A 23,783-nucleotide genomic window follows, 5' to 3' on the forward strand; every position below is an offset into this window, starting at 1 on the left:
GATCAGATATATTGATCTAAAACGAATACTAAAACTAAAGCTGATGTATTGGTTTAGGTAGTGACCCGATTTATATTGATTTGTATGTAAGATCAGATATGTTTGTTGGATTGTGTAGTTATCTGATGTATCCGATCCAATGATTTGAATTGCAATGAGATGTATACTGTATATATATAGGGGTTTGTGTGCTGATCAGATGTATTAGTTTGTATAATGATTAAATGTGTTGGTTTGTTTTGTGATCAGATGTATTGATATGTATAGTGATCGGTTGTATGTATTGGTTTGTGTATTGATCAGGTGCTGGTCCAGAGGCCCAGTGGAGAGGCTGGGCTGCGGCTGCACCAGGCTCTGGAACAGGTGGCCCACATCAGCAAATCCCTGGAGGAGATCCGTCTCCATTACCTAAACCAGGTCACTATTCAGTGTGTGTGTGTGTGTGTGTGTGTGTGTGTGTGTGTGTGTGTGTGTGTGTGTGTGTGTGTGTGCGCGTGCGCGTGCAACACACAAACACACAAAGACCATACACATAGATAGATAGATAGAAAGATGGATACATAGGTTCACAAAGACGGTCCCTGTCAGTCAACTAATGGTGTTATGCTGTATACTTTGTGTGTGTGTGTGTGTGTGTGTGTGTGTGTGTGTGTGTATGTATATATGTATATATGTACATGTATGTGTGTGTGTACATATACATGTATGTGTGTGTTTGTGTGTATCTGTCTGAGGGCGATGTATGTGTGTGTGTTTGTGTGTGTATATATATACATGTATGTGTGTGTGTGTGTGTGTGTTTGTGTGTGTATGTATATATACATGTATGTGTGTGTGTGTGTGTGTGTGTGTGTGTGTGTGTGTATGTACGTGTGTGTGCTTGTGTTTGTGTATGTATATATGCATGTATGTGTGTGTGTGTGTGTGTGTGTGTGTGTGTGTGTGTGTGTGTGTGTGTGTATGTACGTGTGTGTGTGTGTATGTACGTGTGTGTGTGTGTTTGTGTATGTCTATATACATGTATGTGTACGTGTGTGTGCGTGTGTTTGTGTATGTATATATGCATGTATGTGTGTGTGTGTGTGTGTGTGTGTGTGTGTGTATGTACGTGTGTGTGTGTGTTTGTGTATGTCTATATACATGTATGTGTATGTGTGCGCCCCCCTGTGTGCAGGGTGAGACATGCTCAGAGCTGCAGGTGCTGAGGGAGCAGCTGGAGGACAGTGAGCTGAAGAGGAGGAGAGGAGAGGAGGAGAGGAGCTTCCAGGGGGCCCAGCTGATGGACGCCCACAGAACCATCACTGCGCTGCATGGACAGGGTAGGGAAACCCCTCTCCCACCTCTGCGTTCACATTACAGCTTACAGTACCGCACAGTCATACATTTTTATCAGTGTGCGTGTCCTTGGGTATTGAAGCCATTACCTTATTAACACTTTGTTCCACAAGTTGAGCTAGAGTAGCACTAACAACACTGGCATCATCATCATCATCATAATGTTTCCTCTTCGTTTTCGGTCGGAGCATCGGGTCTCCATCTCTCTCTGTCTTGGGCTGTCTGCTTCACCTCTCTCCAGGATAGAGTCTTGAGTTCTGACTGGAGGGTTCTTCTCCATGTCAGGGCTGGTCGTCCTTTTTCTGTCTTTACCTGGGCGCTCCAAGCCCAGGCGTGGCGTGGGGTGTTCGTCTGTTCCCAGAGTAGGGTGTGTCCAGTCCATTTCCACTCTCTGGTCTGGATGATGACAATGGGCTGCTGCCTGGTTCTCTGCCAGAGCTCCAGGTGTGAGATCCACTCTGGCCAGCTGATGCGCAGGATCTGTTAGAGGCAGGTATTGATGAAGAGTTGTGGTCAGCTTGTGGTCAAGGCGCTTGATTGTCTCTCGGTCTCTGCCCCATGCAGCAACACAGACTTGACATTTGTATTGAGCACCCTCAACTTGACATGAAGACAGGTTCTTGATCCATGTACTGGTTTCCGGGCAACAAAGGCCTGGCGTGCTTCGATAATTTGAGCGTTCACATCTTCATCTGCCCCTCCCGTACTGCTCAAGTATGCAAAGTGCTCACCGCTTCAAACGGTCTGTTTGTCAATGGTGACTGGAGCTTCCTGAGTGGAGTGGAGTTCGCCCGCAGGCTCCTGGTCTTTGTGATGTTGATCTCCAGTCCTGTGGTTGTGGTAACACTACAGCGTCTATCCATCTTTGACTGGATGTGCTAGTGAGTGTGTGACAAGAGTCAGCAAAGTCCAGGTCCTCCAGCTTCTGGGTTAGGGTCCACTGTATGCCCCTAGGCTGGTCTATTGTTGTCCTCATCACCCAACCAATCACGGGCAAGAAGATGATCGGTGATAGGAGGCACCCTTGCCCATCTTCAATGTCGGGCGGTCCAGTCGCTTGGTGAGGAGCCGCCCGTATTTTCCTCGGACAGGCCTGTAGGTGTTGGTCTTCCTGCCAGACAGTTGATGTGTGATGGCCACATGACATACGGCCTTCACGTTGTTCTTCTCTGCTGCTTCCTCTGTGTCTGTGGCTAGTCTGTCAACCAGCTCCATTTTGTCTCTTCTCACGCTCCTCAAGACTTCCTTCTCCTTCAGGTTTAACTCCTGCTGTACCTGATGCCTCTGGGCTCTGGTTCTGGCGTGGCCAAAACAACACTGCCCTCAAAATAACACTTAACTAGATAATGAATAATGTGTTTGACAGGTGGTTTCCTCTTCTTTTAGAGTAGATGTAAATTACTAATATTATTATAGAGTAATATCGAGTGCTGTATGGATCTGTACTGTATCTTTCTGTCTTCGTCTCTCTCATTAATGGTAAATGTTTATGAAACACATTTGTCATTGTTGATTTCTCACCCACGTGCCTGAGTCGCTAATTGTCGTCACACTTGAGTCGTTAATCATCCTCTCTGTGCCCTAGTTAAGCAGCTTCAGGATAGGCTGGAACTGAAGAGGGAGGGAGAACTTAATGAAATGACTCAATCGAAGGAAGAGAACCCCAGCCCTTCCCAGCCTCCTCCCCCTCCTCCTCCTCCTCCTCCTCCTCCTCTGCCTCCACCTGTTTCAAAGACTGCTGACAAGTACGGTTAGAGCCATTAACAAGTTCACAGATGTCACACCAATGTGTGGCTTTTTCACGGTACTAGAATGCTAAGACTCAAACAGCCCCAAATATACACTGGTACACGTTGTATTATGATGAAAGGATACCATGGGTGATGTATATAGTATCTCAGTACACAGTACAACCACTAGTAAACTTTAATAAGCAACCACGACAACATTTGCCTCAGTTCTCATAGATCTCTATGGGTGTTTAGAAGAATGTGTGTAATAAGTTCTTTTGATGTGTTACTTTGGACAAACTCCCTCTTTCTCACGTTACCCTCGTCTTTATAGTCCACTGGATGCACTGAGGAACAGAAGAAAGACGGCAGGAAGTACCACAGACCCAAATAGTGAGTCAGTAACCGTGATGTCAGCCAATGTATGGTGTGTGTTGGTTTATGTGTTTATGTGCACATGACATGTGACTTAGTTAGTTCTGAGATGATGTTGGTTGATGAAGTATGTACTCATGAAACGACTTATGGATATGGCTGCTAACAAGAAGCACCGTCATTTTATGATTAATAACAATCAAAAGAATCATGGTGGCAAGCATGTAGTCAACTTATAGCACAAGAAATGTAACATTTTATCACAATGACTACATACCAGAACAGAAAAGACCTCTATGAGATATTGCTCATTCGTCTGCCACAGTAGTGAGACAGGAACCTAAAAACTCCCTCCTTTGGAAGGGGCTTATCAGAGAGAATGGGTTCACCCAGCACCGCACATTCGAGGAAAAAAGGAGTAGTGCTCCTTCGCCTTGTCTACTTGACCACCCTGTGAGAGGTGATTTTGCAGGTGTTTCTCGTGATGACAGAAAATGAAGATGTGCTCTCTCCCGGGGTGATTGGTAAAGTGCATAGGTGCTTTTACTGGTGATTTCGGTGATTTAGATGACTGTTCTTGAATGGTAACCAGTGATGTAGAGTGGTGCCCTCATTTTACCAGTCATGTCTTGTATACATATATGTAAGCACTGTGGATATGTATATGCAATATGCATATGTAAGTTGCAGTGGCTAAAAGCCTTTGAATGTCAGTGTAAATGAGTGAGTAGATGTGTGTGGAGGCATCAGTCAGGTGATGAGACAGGTCTTCCTTCTCAGAGGGGCCCTCGTCTCAAGACATGAAGTCCAGAGCTGTGGATGAGATGATGGAACGAATAAAGAAAGGGATTGTTCTCAGACCTTCCCAGAAACCATCACAGGTGACACGGCACACACAAAACACACACACACACACACACACACACACACACTCACGTGTCTTTACAAAAAACACAAAATATAACATAAAAATGTATTGCTTTCAGAGTTGCATTCTAGAACAGAAATCCACAAATGTACTATAATAAATGTTTTGCCCTAAACTCTTCTGGTCAATATCTTACACAATGAGAAAACCAACAAACTCCACCTGTGCTTTTCTTTTCAGGGTCGCTTTGATGAGGATGACAACAAAGTACATTCCAGTTCCCTACCAAAATAAGACATTGCCATCATATTACAACATGCATCATATTATAACATGCATCATATTACAACATGCATCATATTATAACATGCACTATATTACAACATGCGTCATATTACAACATGCATCATATTTTAAGATATATCCATCATATTACAACATGGATTATTACAGATTGTCTATATTGTCTCCCACTCAGGAGCAGAAGAGTGAGAAGAGAAAGTCTGCCATCGTTGAACTTCAGGGCATGCTGGTAAGATGCATATCTTATGTATGTATTCAGAACCCTGGGATGAACAATTAAAATGGTGGAGGAAGGGAGGATCCTTATCCCAAGTGTTCTACGTATGTGCAGGACTCCATGAAGAAGCAGGGACCCAGGAGGGGGGGCTCCCGGAAACGCATTAGTCGGAACGTGGGGGAGGCGGAGTTACAGTTTGTACTTCAGCGGAGGAGGCGGGCCATGGGTGACGAGCAGGAAGCCCGACCAACCACACCTGCTGACTCCACCTCCACAACTCCACTCAAACAAGGTTCAGTGCTTGTGTTGGATTTAAAGGCGGCCCAAGTTAACAAAAAACATCTATTGGTCATGCTTTAGTGTGTGTGTGTGTGTGCGTGCATGGATGGGTATGTACTGCTGAGGTGCATGTGTACAGATGAGTATAGTGCAAGATGTCCATTCAGAAGTCATAATTAAATGTTGTGTTAAGTGATCACATCAAGCATGTAACTTCGAGGACTTTAACATGAGAGTGGAGATGCAATAACCAACAATGGCAGGTATAGACAGATTTAGTATTCTACTGCTTGCTAGTTAGTAGAAAGCTATTAGCATTAATTTCCGTGATATTTAGAGATGCCAGCAATGGCAGCATGCTAGTCAATAGGCTTGTGGTCCGGAGCAGCACTGTTCTATGTCACAATGCACTGTTCTCTGTCACAAAGCCACTTTGGCATGTTCTTAGGTTTGCCTAATCCTGCTCTCAGTTCAGGGCATCCACAGCCCCATATCTCACTCAGAATATTTCCTCTCCTAGGGAGTGGCCAGACTATTGCTGCCTCGGCCTCGAGCTCCCTTCCATGGGCAGGAGAGAGTGGCAGTTCCCCTGTGCTGCGAAGGCTGAAGCAGAACCGGGACAATAGGAACTCTCGAATCAGGGCCTCTCAGTGCATCGTGGAGGAGGCGAATCCTTAGGGCCCATGAAGTTGTTTCAAATGCACACTGAGTTTTTGCGTTGGTTTCAGGTTGCATTAGAGACTAGTAAGGCTAAGTATAATCTAACTCTGTTCAAAAGAGAAAAAAACCTGAATCTTGAACTGTAGAATAAAATTTCCCTTGAACATGAAATGAATATTTTTGTTTACAACAAATGTTTATTTTGTGTCAATGCATACAGAGAAGTACAACGAACTGGCAGTGAGTAGGCACAGAGAGAGAGAGAGAGAGAGTGTGTGTACGCGCGCAGCCCCTCCTGATGCATACTGTTTTTTCTCCAGTTCAGCAATTATATAACCATGTTCTTCACGTATGTCTTAAAACTTTTGCACAAGGTCAGCATTTGTAATAAAAAATTTAAGACAAAATCTGGGTAACGTCATGCCAGTGATGTACTGACATTCAGAGGAAGAAGAAACACTACACCACAGGCGTATTCAGACAACATGTAATAGGATATACATGTTTGCAGTATCTTGCAGTACAGTTATTTTGGTCCATCAGAAAAACCCATTTATTTTCTGGTGGTTCCATAGACACACAAGGACTTTGATTGCTTTAGCAGAGGTCATTGCTTGCTAGCTCTTAAAGGAATTGAAACCGACATGGCTACAGTGACACTGAATTTGTGTTTACATCATTTGAATGGGATGTGCATTGACCATTAATACCCTACAAGCCAATTCCTGTCTATTTTGCCTATTTTGGCTGAATGTGGTGATGTGATGCAGAATCTGAATAGTTGGATTTGTTTTGAACTCGAGCTCTCCTGCCACTACTCCAAGCTACTCATATTCCACCTCATCTGGAATTAATTGATTTGATTGTAATTGTTGTGACTGGATACAATTGTGCATAGAGAACAAAAATAACCCTGTATTTTGGTCCACAGCGCATGAAGCTTGTTAGGTTAGGATTTCAGGACAAACCTGTCTACCAACCAAAATAATGTTGAATTTCAATACTGTTTCAATAATGATACTCAATAATGAGATAATAGGGCTTTTTACACCTTACATTAAAAACGTAAAATGTTCAGGTTGTATCTAGATATGATATGATATGATTTTAACCAGATTACATTTACACCTGGTATTAACATGTGTCTCCAGTGTCTACATTGACATCCGATTGACACTTGATCGCTGTGTCCAGGCCACATCACATCCTCCTCTCATTTGTGCGGGTCCAAAAAAACAACAAACAACAAGAACAAAGGTAGAAGAAAGAAGAATAGATGAAGATGCTAGCCATCCGTGAAGCTGCGTCATTTGTATTGCTTTCAGACATGCACACACATTTCATTATAGATCTCTTTAATGCCACATTGATAAATAAATCAATACATCAGTTTCTGAGTGACTTTTGAACATGAGTGTATGTAATAGTGACCCTTCTCTGAAGGCGCATTGCTTTGGTCTTGTATGGCTTGTGGAAATTACTTGAAAAGATGGAGTAAACACAGACTTCTCCAATTAGACTAGATCTGGCAAAATGCGGTGGAAGCAATTTCATGACCATTTTGGTTTTCCTCAATCCTTCACTTGCCACTCTGAGCTTTTAGGCTCCTGTGCACATGGTTATGTGGTTGATTTAAAAGCCTCCCACAGAACTGCCTGCTCTGCACAAGCATAGTGAGGTGTCCTTACGCTCACACCTCTACTGCTGTCAGAATTGGTTAAAAGCTTTGGAAATTGAGGGGATATGCAGCACTCTGGCATGTTTTTTTTTTCTCTTTTTTTCTTACTTTCACCTTTTCTTTCCTTAGTGGTTGATTTGACATACAGTATCTTCACTTTAGAGGGACTGTAGCTTAGGGTGTGTTTTTTTGTGTGTGTCTTTCTTCTATAAAACAAACATTAAAGCTTAATGGGACTAACCTTTGGAAGTGTCTCGATAAAGATTTGGGCTATCATGGAATGTGGCCGGTGTGCAAAGGGTAAGGTACATTCCAGTGTCATTGCATGTTCGATATTTAGATTGAGGAGAGAGATACATGCCTTTCTGTGCACTTAGACTGTTGCAGAAATAACCATAAACTGTTTTCTCAAACTCAGTATCCGGACCAAAGGTAAAACTGGTGTCTTTTGGCGATATAGTTGGTGATGTCATGCTGCCAAAGCTTTTATTACATTTTCACGGGATGGTCCAACCCAAACCACAGAACGTCATACTGCTTAACCTGGGTGGCACACACACACACACACACACACACACACACACACACACACACACACACACACACCTGTCTCATCTGTGAGAGGGGGATCTGTTTCATACTGCTTAACCTGGGTGGCTAGAAGGAATGAAAGGTGATCGTATGCAAATGAAATTGAAGATGATACCAAAACTAGTTGCCTATAAAAACATAGTCAAAGAAAGTGCCAGATTGTTGCATACTGCTTCTTTATTTTCTCTCAAATTAACCAAAGTCATATATATATAGACATGGAAACAGATGATAAAATTTGGAGGCCAATTTTGATGAGACCGCTGTTTTATATAAATGTTTATTGTATGTGTTATGGTGCTACCTTCGCCTAAATATCTAATTGTTTTTACATCTGGCAGTACAAAAAGGAGACATGTTAGAGAATGAGGTCACCTAATGGGAAAGCGGCTATGCAATTTCAGTTTCAGTCCATGCTGGATGGAGCATAGATGGATCATGAAGACCAGTTCAACGCTTACCTCCTGGCTGAGGAGGCGCTGTTTCGCAGGAGTACAACATACCTAATGCCCTCTTGCCGCCTTCTCCTCAACGTCTGGAGGAGCAAGGGGAGGAACTTTGACCAGTTCATAGCAAAATAGCGTTTAGCACATATACTTTTTTGTATTTTTCATAGTGGGTTGTTTTATTTCATATGAAAAGAGATGTGGTTTATTTATTTATTAAGCTGGCTGTCGTTGGTGATACAAATATCATTCGTTACCCTTGCAATTGGTAAGTTTCGGATCTTTGGAGTTGTTCGCCGGCTAGCGTGCTACCTGGCTAACAAGACATCACTCCCTCCTGTTTCATCCCTTATCTGCCTAGCTAATGATAACTTGCAGTCTTTTTAGGTCAGTTCTTGGGTGCACCATGGGTTGGCATCTACAGTTTGCCTGTTGGAAATGGTTGCCATGTAATATGCCTAACTCTACAGCTGTTGGTGCTCTCGTGAGTTCGCTAAGTTGTCGTGGTGGACTGCATTAGCAACTTGCTAAACAGCTAGCATTAATACATTGTATACACTATGCTGTATTGGTACTAGCATGAAAGCTAACTTGGTGTCAAGCTAATGCTTAGTGTGAGCTAATTATACTGATTTTCTGTTCTAACCAACGGGTTGTCTGAAGACAAACAGGGTGAACTAACAGCAAAACGGCCTTTTTTTTGCAGTTATATTCACTAAAAGGGTTGCAATGTATTTGGTTGGCTTGCTAATGTTAGCAAGCTGTGCAACAGCAACCATTTGACAGGCAGCCAGCTATAGCTAACATTATAGAGACTGCATCTAGGCCTACGTGGACAGCTCAAACGCGCTAGGTAGCGCGCTAACTACCTTTTCACACCTGTCGGTACACACTTGGTATAGGTGACGTGTGAGGGTTCACAATTGTTTTTAGCCTACTGGCATCAACCGAAAGTATTTCGCTGTGCATGGCAATTATTTAAAAAACCAACAATGTGAACGCCAGCTGTTCTGAATATTGTGATGTTCGAGTGTGGCAACTTTTTGTGATAGACTTGTCTTTAGAAAGCAGTTCCTCTGTCCACGTTGGCAATGTTATCACCTGTCACTTTCAGGTCAAATCAGGTCTTTGACCTGCCAATCACATGACTTAACCACCGCTCGAGCTGGTAGTCTTTAGCCTCGAGCCTTATCTCACCGTTGTCAGAGCTACATGATTCAGCTAAGTTACTGAAGTAACCAACTACTTAACTAGGAACACAATGATAAGCCAGCATCAAAGGACATGTTTAATCTTTACAGTTAATTCAAAATTATTATTAGGCTCACCGAAAAACACCGAAGATGTCATTGGACTGGCATTACTCAGGGTAACGTAACGTTACAGGTGTGCGTCAGATCAGTTCACCCGGTACATTCATTGAATTGTCAAAGCAACCTGGTTCGGGGCTTTTGCATCTTTGGATGAGCACAGGCGTGTCATCTCTCGTTTAATCGGGAAAGTTTCCAAACTGAACGTCTGGTCGGAGTTCAAAAGTGCAGGGTGCCCTTTACCTCCGCCCTCCTTGCGCTCAGCATACCGCTCGTGGAGTGCCTTCGCGTGACGAGGACGGGGCTCTCTGGCGTGCGAGCGCGCTGTCACCCGCCTCTGATGTGAATGTTTTGACTTATGTAAGAACGGCGGCCCGAAGTAACTCTGCGGGGAGGCTCAGATTGAAGGATTGCTCCCCTCGTCTGGATTGTGGTTTGTGTGTGTTAGGGGAATTGCGCACGCACGCACCGATGGCATATATATATTTTTTTTTTTTCATCAATGCTACCCAGGTCCCCATGCAAATGTGGCTGTTCGTTTGGTTGCTTGTAACTTTGTCTACATTTATTTCAGATCTGCATTTCCTTAACATTTGGCCCATCTCTTTGTTTTCTCCTAGCTGCTGGTCTCTATTACCTTGCAGAACTAATAGAGGAATACACAGTCGCCACCAGTCGGATTATTAAGTACATGATCCTGGTGGGTATGATCAGCTGAACACAGAGTGAATCCTACAGTTCTCCTACCACATGAAGGCTTATGTCTGTGTGTCTTATGTCTCCCTCTACCACTTTGTCAGCCAACTCTGTCAGCTTGGCCTCTTCTTGCTTTTGGAAAACGTTTGGTGGTTAATGAGCTTAATGATGTCACTTGAATACACCGATTTAAATAGTCATAAATTCAGATTGTCACAATTAAGCCTTCAAGTCCCTCATAAAAGACGATACATTTAACGTCCAGATGTTGTATGTTCTTTTTAAAGATCTGCACATGTTGGGTGCTTGATGACATGCACATTTCCATAGGTCTCTTGGATTTATGTGTGTTATATCCAGCTCTACCATACACTAAATCTTTGATTTGTGTGTTTTGTCTTTGTCTACAGTTCTCCACAGGTGTACTAGTAGGACTGTATGTGTTTGAGGGGTTCCCTATGTTTATGGTAGGGGTGGGGCTCTTCACCAATCTGGTGTATTTTGGCCTGCTGCAGACTTTCCCCTACATCCTGCTTAGCTCGCCAAACTTCATCCTGTCCTGTGGTGAGTGGAGACGTACACACACACACACACACACACACACACATTTACACACACATTTACATTGTGCTCTTTTGCACATACAGCATAACCTCCCACAAAAAATGCTATGGAGAGCTTTGAGTCTCATCAGTCTTTTAAGGGACCTCATGTTCGAAGAACTACCATAGAGATCTTGGATAGCTATTAGTCATTCATCTGAAAACACACACACACACACCGGCAGTGTTGAATTCATCAGTAAAATACTAACTGTACTGAACAAATACTTTGCTTAGATAATCTATTTATCATATTTTCATTAAGGACTCCACTGAAATCTCTCTTTCTCCCTTGCAGTGCTGGTGGTCCTAAATCATTATTTGGCCTTCCAGCACTTTGCAGAGGAATACTACCCCTTCTCAGAGGTGAGCATTGCTGTGGTCGGCTACACTATACTTAAATACAGTTAAATTAAAATTAAATTAAATATATGGAAGCTTGCTGTGGATTTAGCCATCATTCTGTATGTGTCCCATGTGCAGCTGGGATTGGCTGGTTGTATTTGCCATTGATTGGTTGAAGGGTTGTCTTGGGGATAATTGATTGGCTTGAAGGGGGGGCGATGATTATCAGTGGTGTAGCTTAATAACGGTTGTGTTGATTAGTGATTGGAGTAAGTGTCCCCTCATTGATTTGATGGTGATTAAGTCAGGTTTGCTTGATGCATAGGGTAATGGAATAGGTTGGGAATTTTGTTAAGAGCTTAGTTTATGTTGATGTTAATGGTATATGGATGAATACATCAGGTGTGTGTAATGACGGGGAAGGAGTTAATTAACAGCAATGTGTAAGGGCAAATGATTGTATTCCATCATATTAAAATAATGTGTATGAGTAAAGTTGTTATTGTTTAGATATTGTAAGAGATTGGATTTATAATTGAATATCTAGCAGGTGTTTGCAGATAAGTTTATGTTCTTGTATTGCTCTAGTTCATTTATGTTAATAATTCCCATGTTGTGTGTTCTGCAGGTACTGGCATACTTCACCATCTGCCTATGGGTGATCCCCTTCTCCTTCTTTGTGTCGCTATCCGCGGGGGAGAACGTGCTGCCCTCCACCATGCAGCAAGGAGGTCAGTGTTTGATGGTGAAGGGAGATGGAGCAGACTGAGTTTGGTGAAAAGAGAGATGAAGGAGACTGAGTTTGGTGAAGAGAGAGGAGGAGAGAAGGAGCAGACTGAGTTTGGTGAAGGGAGAGGAGTAGACTGAGTTTGTTGAAGAGAGAGGAGTAGACTGAGTTTGTTGAAGAGAGAGGAGTAGACTGAGTTTGTTGAAGAGAGACATAGATGGAGGGAATTGTATGTTTTACTGAAGGAGAGATAGACAGAGTGGTTTGTTTTGTCTTGTAAAGAGAATACTCTTGATTGATTCAGCATTTAACATCCCAGGGATGGAAAGGACTGGGGGCATTGGTATTGGTGTAGATACTCCCTGGTCATTAAAAAATAACCCATAACACAAATAACCCATAACACAAATACCCCATAACACAAATACCCTCATAACACAAATACCTTCATAACACAGATACCCAATAACACAAATACCCTCATAACACAGATACCCCATAACACAAATACCCTCATAACACAAATACCCCATAACACAAATAACCCATGATCTTGGCTTTCTTGTCACCTTGGTGTAACCATGGAGCCATAGAAAGGATAGGACCCGGTTGAATGTAGAGCGCATGAAACAACAAGTGTTAAAATGCTCTTTGTAATGTGGATTCAGTTTGGTGTGTTGTCTTTTATTTACAAGGGAGCAAACATTTTCAGGTTAATTACACTGAACCTTGGAGGTGATTTTATGTTCAAGAAAACGTTGATAAAAGTCTGCAGGGAACAGGGTGATTTTTGTAGTCTGGGTTTCTGTAATATTTTCCTATTCTGTCAGTTTGAACACGCACAAGCAATGCTCTCGGAATTATCCAGTCTTCAACACCTTTCCACAGACATCCATAAATGCGTTCAAAGTTTGAGGTGTGTGTGTGTGTGTGTGTGTGTGTGTGTGTGTGTGTGTGTGTGCCACTCTGCGGCCGCTGGACTGCATTGTTGTGACGGGCTAAACCTGTCCCAGCTGACAGCACTCTGGAGGCAGGCTTGAGCCGGTGCCAAGTTTAGGGAAACTGTTCAGGTCAAACGGGTCGCTGGGAGAGAAAGTGTACGTGAAAGCAGTGTCACGCACTATGTTAATACTGTGGAAAATGTTATTACAATGGAAAACTGTAGAAAAAAAAAGCTAATGCTGTTTGTTCAGAGTAGACAAAGTTTTTTTTTTTGTGTGTAGTAGTGATGCTTTGTTTGGTCACCTCAGAGCATTTCCATTTCCAATGGGTATGTGTTATGTGTGCTCAGATTCCTCATTGCTTTGTGTTACATTCGCCAACTCTGATGACCATCTGTACATATGGATGTTGTGTGTTTTCCATTGACATTGGGGGGGGGGGGGGGGACAAGCACAGGGTTAGAGGCTGTCTTTTGAGGTGAAGGCTGTCTGTTGTCACACTCTTTATCTTTACATAGCTTTAGTATTGCAGTTGTTCAGTGTATGGTCCTGATGCTGGGGTTGCCATGGTGATACATGATCTTTCTGTCTCCTCTTTTCTTCCCCCCCCTTAATCCCTTCTCTCCTAAAATCTATCTCTCTCTCTCTCCCCCTCCCTTTCCAGATGATGTGGTGTCCAACTACTTCACCAAGGGCAAGAGGGGCAAGCGCTCCGGCATCCTTCTCATCTTCTCCTTCATCAAAGAGGCCGTTTTGCCAAGCCGGCAGAAGATGTACTGAGCCCCTCTATAGGGCAGTAGCGTGTGTGTGTGTGGTGCGTGGGCGGGTGTGTTTGTACAGGTAGGTGAAGGTGGGAGGAAGGGTAGTTCAGAGAGGTAGTTCAGCCACACAAGAGGCAGAAGCTCCTCCTCCTTCTCCCTGGGGTAAAGAGGATCGACCAAGATGGACAGCACCAATTGTGAGGGGAGGGGGAGGGGGGGTCAAGAGGTCACAAGGACGTGGAGGAGAGAGGTCCCTAAAGAGAAGTGACTCTAGTGCCATGCTGCCAATCGGCCATCTTCTGGACTCATCTCACTGCCACGTGACGACTGCTGCCAAACTCGCTCATCAAGACGCTGCCCCTGCCCCCCCCCCCCCCCCCCCCCCCCCCCCCCCAAACACCCCCTGCTAGCAGAGACCCTCGCCCTTCAGCTACCACAAGTCTCCATGTGTCACTTTTATATGGCTTGATTGTTGGGGTTTATGTGATTAATCAGAGGATGCGTGTGTGTGTGTGTGTGTGTGTGTGTGTGTGTGAGACAAAATGTGTAGCTGTTGGAAATCCTCTGTGCAGCCACTGTGTGTGTGTGTGTGTGTGTGTGTGTGTGTGTGTGTGTGTGTGTGTGTGTGTGTGTGTGTGTGTGTGTGTGTGTGTGTGTGTGTGTGTGTGTGGGGGGGGGTGAGTGAGAAGGAGAGAGAGGGATTGTGAGGGTGTTTAGGACAGTGTGTGTGTGCATGTGCGTGTGTGTGCGTGAGAGAGAGAGAGAATACATTTGAGACTACCTGTGTATGAATGTGTCAACAAGATTCCTGTGTATAGCTTATCCATCAATCATCAAGGCAACATCTTTTGGTCATGCTTATCGTTTTTAAAACTGACATAAAAAGTACGAGAAAAAATGACATGGGAACGAATCCTTTCTTCATGTATTTTTGGGAGTTTTAGAGATGATCAGCAACTACGTTCATTGTAATACATGTCAGTATGGGATGTGGCCATTCTGCTCACACATACACAGTAGTGTCTTAACAAGAGGGAATGTGATTGGTTGGTAATAAAGTAATAGTTGTACCATATCAGACTCAAACTGCTCATTGGTGCCGAGTAAAGGAATAAATTAACTTACTAACTCAAATATCCAGCTTATCCACTAATGGGCATGGACTCATCAAGCCACTTTTTATCTTCACTCTTACCTAATTGTTATTTGACAGCCTCACCAGGAACAAAATAAACCCAGTCTGTTGAAATCTTAAGCCTCTTACTTTAACAATTAGGAAAACCAAATTATTTTAGACTCGGGTTGTAACTGGTGTTGTGATTCTATGTTTTCTACTCAAGCATGAATAAGCTGGGGTGATGCGTGGTTACGTGATAAAGAGTCCTGAGCTTGAGGGGTTGTTGTTTACTCTGTGATTTTGAGTGTCCTGTAGATCTGCTGGGCCAGATCCTGGCTATAGCCCAACTGTATGTGTGCTGGGTTATAGCCAAACTGTATGTGTGCTTGGATATAGCCAAACTGTATGTGTGCTTGGCTAGCATTCCCAATGTTACATGCTGTCAGTCATAAAAAAGCAACTTTTGGTACTTACGGGGATGTTGATAATCCATTTCACTGTTAGTATTCAGGTCAAGTATGCTAACCTTCAGTCCTTTTAAAAGTATGCGGTATTCTCCATCTTCCTGATGTTTGTTCACTATTGTTGCTGTGGCTGCCTCCGCGTGACCCTACTGTACGTGCTGTTCTGCAGTCCTTGCTGCTGATTGGCTGAGCTGTGATTTCAAGGTAGCACGTTTGTCCTGCCGGTGTGAGGTTGGGCAGGGGTCAAGTGCCACGGGGGAGTGTGTAGAGGCTGCTGCACACACACACACACACACACACACACACACACACACATATATGTACGCACATACATACGCCAACATCGTGCTTTCACCTGCAGAGCCACTTAGTGGGTCGTGAGTGAGAGAAGGGCGGTCCCAGAGGGAGAGCCAGGGGTAGAGCAGGCTGCCATGTGAGCACTGACCCCAGTCACGACAGTCATACTCTTCAGTCTGCATAAGGCACATGCACAAGAATACAAGACTTCATACACACACACACTGACCTCACAAGAACACAGTACACATATGCACACTTCACAGCAGGCCTGCCCCTCAATAGGACACAGTACACCCAAGCACACACACACACACACACTCACCCGCCTTCACACAAATGCATTGGACAGAAAGATAAACTTTAGAATACGGCGCACAGACACACACACACACACACACGACTGCTCGGCCAGTTCACACCTACACACGCTATAAGCCACAAGGCAGCAGAGTGTTCACTCTTTCTCCTGACTGTCACTTTCCTCTCCTTTCTTAACTTCCTCTTTCCACCTTCATCTCTCTCCCTCTGTCTTTTTCTCACCCTCCATGTTTCTGTCTCACACCCTCTGTGGCTCATTCATCAGGCATGTAAGTGGACAGCAGAAAGGTCAACTAAAGGTGTTTGCTCTTGTCTCCTGTCTGCTCATCAGTACAGTAGGTCAGTGTGTGAGAAATTGTTGCGTGTTTTTAGCTATTTCTGGAAACTGTTCAGCTTTGAAGCTTTTGAGTCCAAATATATGCATTTATTTATTTATTAATCTATTTATTTATTAATTTTACATATATATATATATAAGGCCATTAGCTGCAAACAATGAACAAACCAAAAAACAACCCAAAGACACTGTTATTTAGTTTATTTAATTGTACACAAGTTAAAGGTGTATAATTTGACATGGAACCCACACATGAGTGTCTTTAAGTGATACAGTCATGATGCAACTGTCTGTTGTCAGTGTAGACTAACATGCGGTCTGTTGTCAGTGTGGACTAACATGCGGTCTGTTGTCAGTGTGGACTAACATGCGGTCTGTTGTCAGTGTGGACTAACATGCGGTCTGTTGTCAGTGTGGACTAACATGCGGTCTGTTGTCAGTGTGGACTAACATGCAGTCTGTTGTCAGTGTGGACTAACATGCGGTCTGTTGTCAGTGTGGACTAACATGCGGTCTGTTGTCAGTGTGGACTAACACGCGGTCTGTTGTCAGTGTGGACTAACATGCCTGCCTTGTCTGACTGGCTGATGGTGCCTGTGGAAGTTGAGTTGGAATTTCACATGGAGTCCCCATGGGAAGCATGTAAGATTCAATCCCAATTCATATTTACCTGCATAGATCTGTTGTTGTTTTTAGATTGTGTGTTGTGTGCACATCACCGGGCAAACATATGCCTTTCTGAAAAGAGCTTTTGTGCAGATACTACATGCATCGTGATTGGTCAGGAAGGAAGAAGTGCACTGTATGCTTGGTGTCTTCAGTCTAGCATGTGGTGAGGCCAAGCAAGATCAATTGATTCTCCTTTTCCATTTGTGTTCTAATAGATGATTTCTATCTCTGTGTATCCGCTTAACCTGATATCTGTTATTTCTGTCAAATTCATGGCTGTGTAGCAGGCCACACAAACCCATCCCCACAAGCATTTACTCTACATTCCTTAGCATAATGAGACACTATTTATTTCTCCGTCTAGAATATAGGATGGTTCTCCATCATCATTGCCTCACAGCTTGAAGGTTCTACGTTTAACCCTTGCTCTCAAAGAAGAACCCCTAAAGGCACATTGTAACCGAACAAAGCTGGCTATACCTGTTTGTGCTGGATTGATGAGCAACCGCCACATGAGTGACAACTGGCTCAAACTTGAAAAAATAGATATTGTCAGAAATGTCATTCCCTAGTGAATAATCCCTTGAAAGGTGCCACCTTTAGGAGACCTATGATGAGGACGAGACTTAAGATCCCAGCTGTCCTTCCCTAGTAATGCCCTGGCTGGAGCTCCTCCACAAGGTGCATGGCGATTTCAGTCCAAGGGGAGGCTTGGGGGTCTGGCGAGGGACAAAAGTGGGGCAGGTCTAGCACAGAGCAGCTCTGGAAGTCCAGCGGGGAGCTCAGGCGTGAGGGGAAGTCAGCCGGGAAGAGCTCCCTCTTCAGGACATTCAGGGGCAGGTCAGGGGCAGGTCGGGGCTCATCCTCCCAGCATGCCTTGTAGTAGGTGCGACCGCTTGGTTCTCTGGTCAACGCGACGCTCCGGCGCAAGTCTGGCGTAGGTGGTGCCGTTCGGGGGCGGGTGCTGGTACGCACCTCCTGAGATCGGCTTACGGAGGCTTTGGGAGGTTTATTGGGGTTCGGGGAAACGTTCCAGGCCTCCCGGGTAGGCTTTGGTCGCCCCTTGCGCTCCTTGACTTTGGCGGGTGGAGGGTCATTAGAGGTGCACTGGACGTGGTTGAGGAGCCATGCGCCCCTCTCTGGTCCCCACTGGAGAGGGACGCTCTTCTGTTTGGCCCAGGCTGTCACCCTCTCCCTGGACACATCCTGTCTGACAAACTGAAACAAACAAAGCAACACGCCAGGTAAGGAAGTGTATAAATGTACTATATATGTATAAAATCAGGTAAAGAAGTGTATAAATGTATATATGTATAAAATGAAGAATTTTCCTTTCCTGTCCAAAGGTGGTGTGTGTACGATGTTATTGTAATAATTGATTCTCTGAGTAAAATTTGTAGCAATACCTTGTCTTTACACTCGTCGAGATGGTGCCAGAACTGTAGACTCTCTTTTAGCCTCTGCAGCTTCTGTCTTTGTGTCACCTCTGTCTTTTTAGCCTTCTGCCACATGGCATCCTTCAGGAACCTGACGCACACATGCATACATGTTGAGGAAGGTCATTAGGCTTGTTCCTACTCACTGTATCACAGACAGTGTTACTGTAACATCATGCATGATGGATTGCTTGGTCCCTCTTGCCTAGTTACAGTGGAACAAGGGGGAGAGGACTGAGATTGAGCCTCTGTTGACACATGAAGCACCATTTTAGAACTTACACTTCCACCAGAACTTACACTTCCATGTAACTCTAGAACAGTGACAGCACAATCTAAAGTTAATGAATGACTTAGTCACAAATAAATATCTCAATATCAATATCTACAGTATATCTATCTATATTTATATCTATCTATCTATATATATATATATATATAAAAATATCACCACTAAATAGTATAACTGTTCACAATGAGTGTGGAAGACCCACCGAGCGACCTGACGGTGGCACCACATTGTTGCCATCTCCAAAGGTGTGTGTCCATTGGAGTCCTTCAGGTGTGAGTCAGCTCCGGCCTCAACGAGGGCCTGCACACACTCCAATAACCCCTCGGCCGCTGCTCGGTGCAGAGGCGTCAGACTGTCCATTGTGGCACTGAGAAGGATATGAAGAGAGGGCAATACTCGGTCTCTTCTGGGAAGAATAAATGACCAAATGACACACACACACACAAAGAGAAATACACAGACACAGACACAGACAGAGACACAGACACAGACACAGACAGAGACACAGACACAGACAGAGACAGAGACAGAGACACAGACAGTCAGAGACACACAGACACACAGACACAGTGAAAGTGTTTGGTGGTTGCTAACGCATTGACTTGAGCTCCATGCTTCAACAGGCAGGCCATAGAGGCCTGGGTCCAGGGTGCACTCTTAGGGGTGAGGGCCAGGTGAAGTGGGGTTTGGCCCTGGGGGCAGCGGGCATCCACCTCTATAATGCCACCCTCCAGCAAAGCCTCCATGAACTTAACGTGCCCATGATGAGCAGCCACGTGCAACACAGTAAGACCCTGCTCCACACACACGTACAAACACACACATTTTAACACGGGCTTTATGGGTAGATATTTGAGCATAATTTGTGATCAGAGATGCTAGAATATCTGATGAGGATATCAAATAGTTAAGAAAAATCGGCCTAGTCTTAAATTTGTCACTTAGTTAATACAAACACATTGTGCACACAGGTCTAACTTTCCATTGGAATAATATAAACGCGTCTTTGGCTCAGAGGAAAGAGCACATGTAGTCTACGAACCTGTCTGTCCCGCTGTGGCAGAGAGGTCGACCTTCGGAGAATGTATCCGAGCCACACTATATCACCACATGCAGCGGCCTGCAGCACGTCCATATTCACCTAAGGTCTTCGCTCAGAGCCCATCAGCCAATGACAAACTGCCCAACTCAACCGAGTTCTGAGAGTTAGATTAGTCAATAAATGGCACAAAACGAGAAATGATCCTTACGTTAAAGAGGTGCAAATAAGATATCATAACATGCCTTTCGGAAGACTATCTTAGAAAAGTTCTTAAAGAATAGCCAAAATGTTGGCAACCAATCTAGATAAATTACCTGAAAAGTTAAATCACTTGTTTTTCTACACTGTGTCAGACCATCGTCTTTAGTTAGGCGCTTACCCAAATTCCGATCTGTCCCGCTTGTTGACATATTAGTGTTAGTGTTACCATGGCACTTCCTCAACACCATTCCAAAAGAACGCCCTACTGTTGTATTTTAGTCTATGACAGACAAGTCCGTTTACAAGGAAGAAGCCTTGATTTTCCTCGGCCAAATAATAAAAAAAAAGTTTGGAAATCTTTACGTCATTGGGTCCTGTGATTATTTAATCTAAAAAAAAAAAACAGTCAGACCTTGTGAACTACCCCTTAAAATGACATCCAGAGCAACGTGGAGGAGGCGGACCAATAGAGCGTGGCAGCCCTTATAGGCTATTTCATTCACAAACAACAACTTCACAGAGCTCACTTGGCAACAGATGTGTTTAACGTCAATTGGAACTATATTTATTTACTTTTTTGCATGTGTCGTGTTACCTAAAAAAAGCTTTGCAGCCGTAGATGTAAGCAACCGCGGTACGGCTCCTTTATGTAGAATGCATGCTACTGCGAAAGTTTCAGGACTTTATTTCAGCCGAATGATTTGGACCATCTCTCTCTCTCTCTCGTTTAACTCTAGGGTTTTAAGTCTAAGTCTAAGGTGAACTTTCCCTAACAGGTAAGGTGCATGCAGACTAATTAAGGTGCATGTACATAATAATATGGCAATTATAGCCTACAGATTCCCAAAAGCGGGATGTTTGACACCTTTAAACTTAAGTGTAGATAAATTGCTGCGCAAGGCCGGGACCAGAGAGGAAAGAAACGCAGGCTTTTGGGTTGTGGATCTCAACGGCATACTCCCGATGGATGAAGTCAAGTCAGTGTGGACGATGCGTCAGGCAAGAGCCGCCGCAAGGAGCTCGCTGCAAAGTGCAGTCAATACGGATCGACATAGTCAAGAGTGAGTGTGGCGCGTGACCATAGCTGGCATGGAGTTTTGCGCGCTTTCCTCTCTATCTCTCGTTCGCCGCCGTTAGAATGTGCAATCAATGAGTTAATCAGACTGGACGTGTAAAATGGCCCTGATCGATCAAATCAAACTCCTGTTCAACAATGTGGCTGATCCACTTTTAGAAGGTGAATACTATCTAAAACAAAGTCAGCGCGTGTCAAGAAATGAGTGATGTTCGGTAATGTTATATGTTTTACTGTTAGGCCCTATTACAGTCTACTATTTATGTAACTTGACCTTACCACCTTTTTTTTTCCTATTCAAAACCGGTTTTAAGGTTAAACATAAGAACTCATTTGAAAAATTCACACAAGATAGTTGATTTCACAGCTTTTCAGTTATTGTCTCTGAACAGTATCCATTTAAGAATACTTCCTAAAACTTTTCACATTCGGGTTCTGAATAAAAATTCGTCATCCTCACCACCCAGCCCAACTCGGTAATAGGGGTAGCTGGATAAATGGTCACCTAAGAACAATCAAATCGGGAAATAATTCGCTTTTCAGTCAAACGTCAAAGAAGCCAAGAAGTACCAATGGGCGGCACAGCTAGGTGAAACTAGGGCGAAGGGCTTTTGGTAGCATCATGGAGGGAGGGCATATATTCGTTTTGCTGGTGAGGTTTAAAACGATTAACTTACGCACGACCAGCTAACAAAGCTGATGGATGGGGGGACGACGACGACGTCGCAGGGTACCAAATCATTTCGTAGTGTAGCCATTTCTTTTTTTTGTATTAAAGTCCTTCCTTGGTGTGCTCCATCTTGTTGTAAGACCTCTAGCTGCACGTCATACATACTATCCCCAGTAGGGCTGAACGATTTGGGAAAATAATCTAATTGCGATTTTTTACCAAAATATTGCGATTGCGATTTAATATGCGATTTTTTTGTATCCTCTTTTTTACCCCAACAAAACGTAATGAATTATTTAAATATGACCAACACAATATTAGATACATTTAGTGTAAAATATTCTTTCCCACATTTTACATTTTTATTTAACTGCTCATTACAGAAACAAGAACAACAAATCGGTGGCTTTGCCACTGTGCATTTAAGTAATTTAAAAAAAAGTAATTTTAAGTATAAACACTAGGCATGCACTTTTTAAACATTGTGTGCAAAATGTACCATCTTAAAAATATATATATATATATATATATATATATATATTTTTTAGACCACGTTTTTTAATCGCGAACGTTGCGGTTAGAAAATCGCGTTCTATCATATCGCGATTAAATCACAAATGCAATTAATCGTTCAGCCCTAATCCCCAGATACACAAAGCACACAACTTTTACACAGATTCATCCAACATGACACTGCCCTGCTTGTGCGTCCTACAGGGAATGCAGTGGGATAAGGTCATTTTGCATGCAGTAGAGGGCTGATGTGTATTTGTGTTTTGTGTTTGTGTGTGTTTGAGGGATTTTAGCAAATGGGGTCAGTGCTGGAGCAATGCAGGATGTGTGTGTGTGTGTGTGTGTGTGTGAGAGAGAGAGAGGGAAGGGTTGTCATATAAGTAGCCTTTCTATGCCAGAGCAATGAAAGGTGTGTGTTTACATCTATATTCCCACCTCTCTCTCTCTCTCTCTCTCTCTCTCTCTCGCGCGCTCTCTCTCTCTCTCTCTCTCTCTCTCTCTTTCTGTGTGTGTGTGTGTGTGTGTGTGTGTGTGAGAGTGACAGGGTCATAAGGTTAGTATAAATGTGCATGCATTTGCATCGCTGCCAGCTCAACTGCCCCCGCAAACCTGCCCTCTTCTGCCCCATGCCCTTGCCTCCCGCTCGCAAGGCAGGTCACGCAGAGCCTGTGGTGCCTGTGATGCACTTCTTCTCTCGCCCCTCTCTGCCCAGACCCCAGTGTCCAGCTCCCAGCTCTCTCTATCCCCTGCCCCTGCCCCTGCCCCTGCCCCCTGACGGTCAAGAACCAGTGCAGCAACCCTCCCCATAACCGCCCATAGCCTTGAAGTGCTACGTGCTACTAAGCTAGATTATTTCAAGAAGATCAGATCAGCAGTAGATGTTTGATGTAGTATTTGTATGATCGTTACACACTGAAATAATATAAATATAAGCTGTTGTTTGTTCATTGCTTTTTAAAATATAAATAATACTGTCAGATTAAGTAATTTATAAATGGAGTGAAATTGTTATGATTTTGTAATAGTTATTTATTAGTTTATTATATATATATTATAGTTATTTTAAGTTAATTGCCAGATGATACGTAACTCATGGACCCTTGTTTGAAGACTGAGGTTAAAGATCTAAAACTGTCATATCAAATGTAACAAGATATCATCAATCTATCAATAAAGTATTCGGCAACACTGCAGAAATCTAAATATTTGCACTGTGAAAGTGACTTAAAACAGTCCCCAATTTTTGCAGTGTACACCAAACCTCTAGCGGGGCCTTTAGTGTTGAGTTGTGAGTTTCTGGAGAGAAGGTTTTTAAGTAAACTTACGCTCCACGAGCAGATTAGACAAGAGGCTGGAGAGTTGCGGGGAAATGAACAGTAACAGCGCTGCTGCTGCTGATGAGCGCGGGGGAAAGCGCGCTCCGGGCACCAATGAAAATGAGCTCATTGCCTCCCTCTTACCCGCTTTCCTGGCTCTGCCATTGGT

At 43.7% G+C, this 23,783-nt stretch overlaps 3 protein-coding genes across 4 annotated transcripts in view; 2 read left to right on the plus strand and 1 right to left on the minus strand.

Moving 5' to 3' along the window:
* The window catches only part of shtn2 (shootin 2), a 13,400-nt gene extending 7,226 nt beyond the window's left edge, over positions 1-6,174 (plus strand). For both annotated transcript variants that reach the window (XM_031584840.2, XM_031584842.2), the window contains exons 9-17: positions 304-417; positions 1,175-1,319; positions 2,921-3,080; positions 3,400-3,458; positions 4,221-4,321; positions 4,549-4,575; positions 4,787-4,840; positions 4,943-5,120; positions 5,628-6,174. In XM_031584840.2, coding sequence (XP_031440700.1) covers positions 304-417; positions 1,175-1,319; positions 2,921-3,080; positions 3,400-3,458; positions 4,221-4,321; positions 4,549-4,575; positions 4,787-4,840; positions 4,943-5,120; positions 5,628-5,785 — 996 coding nt within the window. In that variant the 3' untranslated portion in view covers positions 5,786-6,174. The remainder of the gene's footprint in view (positions 1-303; positions 418-1,174; positions 1,320-2,920; positions 3,081-3,399; positions 3,459-4,220; positions 4,322-4,548; positions 4,576-4,786; positions 4,841-4,942; positions 5,121-5,627) is intronic.
* A 2,369-nt stretch (positions 6,175-8,543) lies between these two features.
* On the plus strand, positions 8,544-14,408 carry tex261 (testis expressed 261). Its single transcript, XM_012832453.3, has 6 exons — positions 8,544-8,750; positions 10,413-10,492; positions 10,899-11,052; positions 11,389-11,456; positions 12,064-12,166; positions 13,768-14,408. Exons 1-6 carry the CDS (start codon positions 8,681-8,683, stop codon positions 13,881-13,883), a joined length of 591 nt encoding a protein of 196 aa, XP_012687907.1. The 5' UTR covers positions 8,544-8,680; the 3' UTR covers positions 13,884-14,408.
* A 2,435-nt stretch (positions 14,409-16,843) lies between these two features.
* ankrd53 (ankyrin repeat domain 53) lies at positions 16,844-19,279 on the minus strand. The gene is made up of 3 exons (XM_031584844.1): positions 19,000-19,279; positions 18,476-18,596; positions 16,844-18,287 (listed from the first exon to the last, which is right to left on the minus strand). The coding sequence occupies exons 1-3, from the start codon at positions 19,155-19,157 to the stop codon at positions 17,718-17,720; spliced, it is 849 nt and encodes a 282-aa protein (XP_031440704.1). The 5' UTR covers positions 19,158-19,279; the 3' UTR covers positions 16,844-17,717.
* Positions 19,280-23,783: the final 4,504 nt, after the last annotated feature.

The sequence above is a fragment of the Clupea harengus genome, chromosome 18 (genome assembly GCF_900700415.2).
Source record: "Clupea harengus chromosome 18, Ch_v2.0.2, whole genome shotgun sequence".
NCBI classification, from domain to species: domain Eukaryota; kingdom Metazoa; phylum Chordata; class Actinopteri; order Clupeiformes; family Clupeidae; genus Clupea; species Clupea harengus.